At 54.3% G+C, this 4596-nt stretch overlaps 1 protein-coding gene across 1 annotated transcript; it reads left to right on the top strand.

The window, feature by feature from the left end:
* Positions 1-101: 101 nt before the first annotated feature.
* ACA1_240070 (carboxylesterase superfamily protein) lies at positions 102-2853 on the top strand (the record flags this gene model as incomplete). The annotated part of the gene is made up of 13 exons (XM_004335315.1): positions 102-192; positions 264-352; positions 431-516; positions 595-683; positions 800-862; positions 960-1079; positions 1160-1364; positions 1467-1559; positions 1654-1783; positions 1904-2053; positions 2101-2185; positions 2296-2490; positions 2564-2853. The coding sequence occupies 13 exons, from the start codon at positions 102-104 to the stop codon at positions 2851-2853; spliced, it is 1686 nt and encodes a 561-aa protein (XP_004335363.1).
* Positions 2854-4596: the final 1743 nt, after the last annotated feature.

Below are 4596 nucleotides of genomic sequence, written 5' to 3'. Positions count from 1 at the left end.
CCATTTTAGCTTGGCATTTCATTTATTCGTGTGATTTTCGTTTTCATTTTCGGTCTTGCCGGACGGTGTCGCTTTCGTTCTTTTGCACAGAACGAAAAGAGATGGCTTTGTCGCGGCGCTGCCTGCTCCCCGTCCTGCTGGTGGTCACTCTCACAGTGGTGTTCGCTCTTCACGGAGCAGCCGCCGGGAGTGGTTCGCCCCCCCCCCTTCCTCATTTCGCTTTCGTCATAATTCCTCTCAATAATAAGAAATTACGCCCGCAGAGGACGACGTGTTGGTGAAGACGCCGTTGGGCGTGGCGCGCGGCCTCGTGGGTCCCGGCTTCTTCTCCTTCCGTGGCCTTCCCTACGCCGTACCAGCTCCCCCTCATTTCGTTCTCGAAATGTTCAAGTGGCGTTGTACGCGCCACAGGGCTCACACCGTCACACAGGAACCGCCGGTGGGCAATCTGCGGTGGCAAGCGCCCGTGCCCAAGGCCTCGTGGGGACCCAACGTGCTCGACGCCTCTGCGTTTGGGTTCGTTGTTGTCGTCGTTCGTTGTCGTTGTTGTGGCCTTTCTTCGCACTCACCCCACTCTCACCTACTCTCTTTCAGGCATTGCTGCATGCAGCCGGGACACTGGAGCGACATCAGCGAGGACTGTCTCACGCTCAACGTCTTCACGCCCCAGAACGCCACCTGCGGTACCTGACCTCGCGAGCAAAAAAGAAAGAAAAGAAAAGAAAAGAAAAGAAAAGAAAAGAAAAGACAACGGCGGTGCTTACCACGAATGCGTTCTTTCTCTTTCTCTTTCGGACAGGCGGCACCGGAGCCCAGCTGCTGCCGGTCATTCTGTTCATCCACGGCGGCGCGTTCGTCAATGGTGTGCCCCTCGTGTTGTGTCGTGTCGCTTGTGTGTAGTTGTGTCGTGTCGAGTGTTTGTGCGAGTGGAAGACTGATGGTGAACGAATGCATCTCAGGTTGCTCACGCGAGCGGGTTTTCACGAGTGACTTCGTCGTCAACTCGACCAACACCATTTTGGTGACCACCAACTACCGCCTGGGCGCCCTGGGCACCTTCGCCAACGACATCTCTCAGGGTACACCCACATACAATCACACCGCACACACCGCACACACGTCTCTAACCCCCTCCCCCACCCGGTGCTTTTCGGTTCAGGCAACTTCGGTCTGCTGGACCAGATCACGGCCATGGAGTGGGTGAAGGCCAACATCGCCTACTTCGGCGGCGACCCCAATCGGGTGACGATCTCGGGCGAGTCGGCGGGCGCCATGTCCGTCGGCATGCACCTGGCCTCGCCGGTTAGCATCCAGCGCAACCTCTTCCAGGCCGCCATCCTCGAAAGCGACCCCTTCTCCTTCCAGTACCATTTCTCTCTCGTGTCGTGCGTGTGTCGTGCGTGTGTCGTGCGTGTGTCGTGCGTGTGTCGTGTGTGTGTCGTGTGCGTGACTGACGGTGGTGATAGGTCGCCCTCATTGAACGAGGCCAAGGAGTACGCGACGTTCTTGGGGGCCTACCTGGCCTGCCCCGAGAACGACATGGCGTGCCTGCTCTCCAAGTGCTTACCCCCGCCCAGTTGAGCTCTGCATTCCGCGCATTGTTGTTAAAAATGTTAATCTTCTAACCGAGCGCACGCAACGTTGAACGAACAGGCCGGCCGAGGAGGTGATCGCGGCGCAGAGCAAGGTGCTGGTGGTGCCCTGGCCGCCGAAGCTCGCCATCAATGCGCTCCCGTGGATGCCCTTTGTCGACGGCACCGTCATTGCCGATCAAGCTCTCAGCGTACGGTGACACACAGCACACGAAACAGCACACGACACACCGCACACACCGCACGCACATGATGGCCCACACACGACACACGGCGTGCTGTTTCGATCGATGGTGAATTGTGGAATGCAGAGGTATGCGGCGGGCAAATTCCACAGGGTGCCCGTGCTGGTGGGGACCAACCAGAACGAGACGCTCACCTTCGCCATGGACATCACTTCGCCCCTGCACAACCAGGCACGCATCAGCTCTCTCTCGCGCGCAGCACCCGACGGGAGCGCTGTCTCTCTGCTCATAGTCGCCCATCGTTGTGCCGATTGGTCACACAGATCTACGACTGGGAGTACGAGTCGCTCATGTACGTCCTGTTCGGCGAACATGCCTTGGAAGTGCTGAAGCTCTACCCGCCCACGTGTACGCACACGCCGCACACGCCGCACGCACGCACGCACGCACGCACGCACGCACGCACGCACGCACGCACGCACGCACGCACGCCCGCACGCCCTTATTTCCGTGTGTAGACACGGGACAGGACTTCTACACGCTGGTGCGGATGACGACCGATTTCCTGTTCGTGTGCTCCACCCGCAACGCCGCCCTCTCGCTTTCGTCGTACGGCGTGCCCGTCTTCACGTACCACTTCCTCCGCTCGGCGCCCCCGCACACCGACCCCGCCAACCCGCCCTATTGCTCCGTCAATAACTCCGTGTGCCACGGTACGATACGCGTCATGTGTCATGTGCGTGTCGTGTTGTGTTATTGACGCAATATGCAACACGCACATAACAGCTTCGGAGCTTGTGTACGTGTTCCACTCGGCGAGCTTCTTCGCCGACGAGGGCTACGCGTTCTCGCCCGCGGATTCGCAGCTGTCGTGGGAAATGCTGCGCCACTGGACCACCTTCGCCCATACCCAGCCGGGGCGGAACAACAATGCGACCGTACCCAGCGCTCTGTGGGCGCCCTTCTCCTCCAGCAACCTGGCGTCAATGGCCTTCAACGTGCCCCAGAGCAGCCTGACCCAAGGATTCAATAAGCTGAACTGCGACTACTGGGACTCCATTGGCTATCATTTCTGAACCTGTCTGAATGTAACATGTTGACCCATTTCTCAGTATGGCATTGTGACCGCCTATGTGTGGCAGTGAGTCAGGTAGAATGGCAACACAACATTGCTGCAGAAAATGAAATTACATGTGCCTCATGGCCAGAGAAATGAAAATCCATATTGTATTTTCATACTGAAACAAAGTTGGTCTTAGTTACCTCTAGCCTCTAGCAAGCTGAAATGAGTGTGAAAATTTGGAGCAAACAAATGTGAGTATGTGTTGTGAGTGTAATTCTGGTTTATAAACAGTACAAGAACACTTTTTGAGGATAGCATTTGTTTGCTCCAAATTCATATGGTAGAGGTTCTTTGTTATTTAAAGGCCAATGGCCAAACTATCCTGTGGTCTGTTTTGGTGACTCATATCTGTATCTCAACTTCCAGACTTACCCTCGCATGGGTGGGACTGCCTCAACAACAATTCCCCTGTGGTGTAGTTGGCTAGCATTTCCGCCTGTCACGCGGACGACCCGGGTTCAAATCCCGGCGGGGGAGATCTGTCTTTCTTTTTGGTTGGTAGCTACCAACACAGATGCAAGCAACATCAGGGTTAAAAGGGTAAAGGCAGTTGTGTGGAAAATGTGAGGGATAGGGACAGATGTGGACACACTTTGCAGGCCAGCAAGCTGGAAGAGTGATTTACATGTTGGGCACATATTGTCCCTTGAAAAAAAAGGGAGATAGCCGACCGTGGGGCTCGAACCCACGACCACAAGATTAAGAGTCTTGCGCTCTACCGACTGAGCTAGGACGGCTGCATCTTCGGCAATGAGGATGTAGTGGGGATCTGTTCTTAATTATTGTTAAGAGTCTTGCCCTCTACTGACTGAGCGAGGACGGCTTTGCGTTCATAGGGGCACTTTTGTGAACCAACATCAATGAGGAATAAGCTAACCCCCACACAATATGCAGATACTTTTTTCTAACCAAAAAGAGAAGGGGGCGCCCGGGTTTGAACCGGGGACCTGACGATCTGCAGTCGCCTGCTCTACCACTGAGCTACGCCCCCATACACAACAGCATTCTGCCTCACAGAACTCCATGCCAAGAGCTTCCTTGATGTCATTGAGGGTGCAATGGAGGCACTGATCTTGTTAGCCCTGGCCATGGCTGCTTGCTCTTGCAGTGAGGTTGTGAGGGTACCAATGAGGAAGGTGCTGTGGTTTGCCCACATGTCTTCATGGAACAGGCTTCCTGTTTGCTTCAGGGCCTTGCACATCACTACTGCTACACCTCACCATCACAACAAACACATTCATATCTGTTTCTGGAGGGTGTGCAGATACTGGTGTTACAGCCCTGACAATCTGTACATGCTGCCAGATAGTTAGTGAAAAAGAGTCACCCTTTTTTGTTAGCACTTGGTTTAACAAGACATGCATTCTCTGGCTGCTTGCTTCTTCCTCAGTCCTTGGTATTGGTATTTTTATTTTTTTTTAATTATCTTCCTTGCTTGACCACACACAATGTGAAAGGAATTAAAAATTGTGTTTGTTGTGCTGGTGGCAAGCTCTTTGTGTGGTGATGTTGCATTCTGCAACCACATGCAAAGAGCTTGACACCACACAAAAACCAACACTGCCTCCACCCCCCTCACCCAGCTCAAACAACACCACAGCTCAACCCCTGTGGCAATGAATGCAGCTGGAGGCCAGATGGAATTTTTCAACTATCTGTACAAAAAAGGCCACCATTTGGCTGTTTTTCATGAGGT

This window comes from Acanthamoeba castellanii, assembly GCF_000313135.1.
Source record: "Acanthamoeba castellanii str. Neff unplaced genomic scaffold scf7180000084763, whole genome shotgun sequence".
Lineage (NCBI taxonomy): Eukaryota > Discosea > Longamoebia > Acanthamoebidae > Acanthamoeba > Acanthamoeba castellanii.
This window is presented reverse-complemented; position numbering and strand designations above follow the sequence as displayed.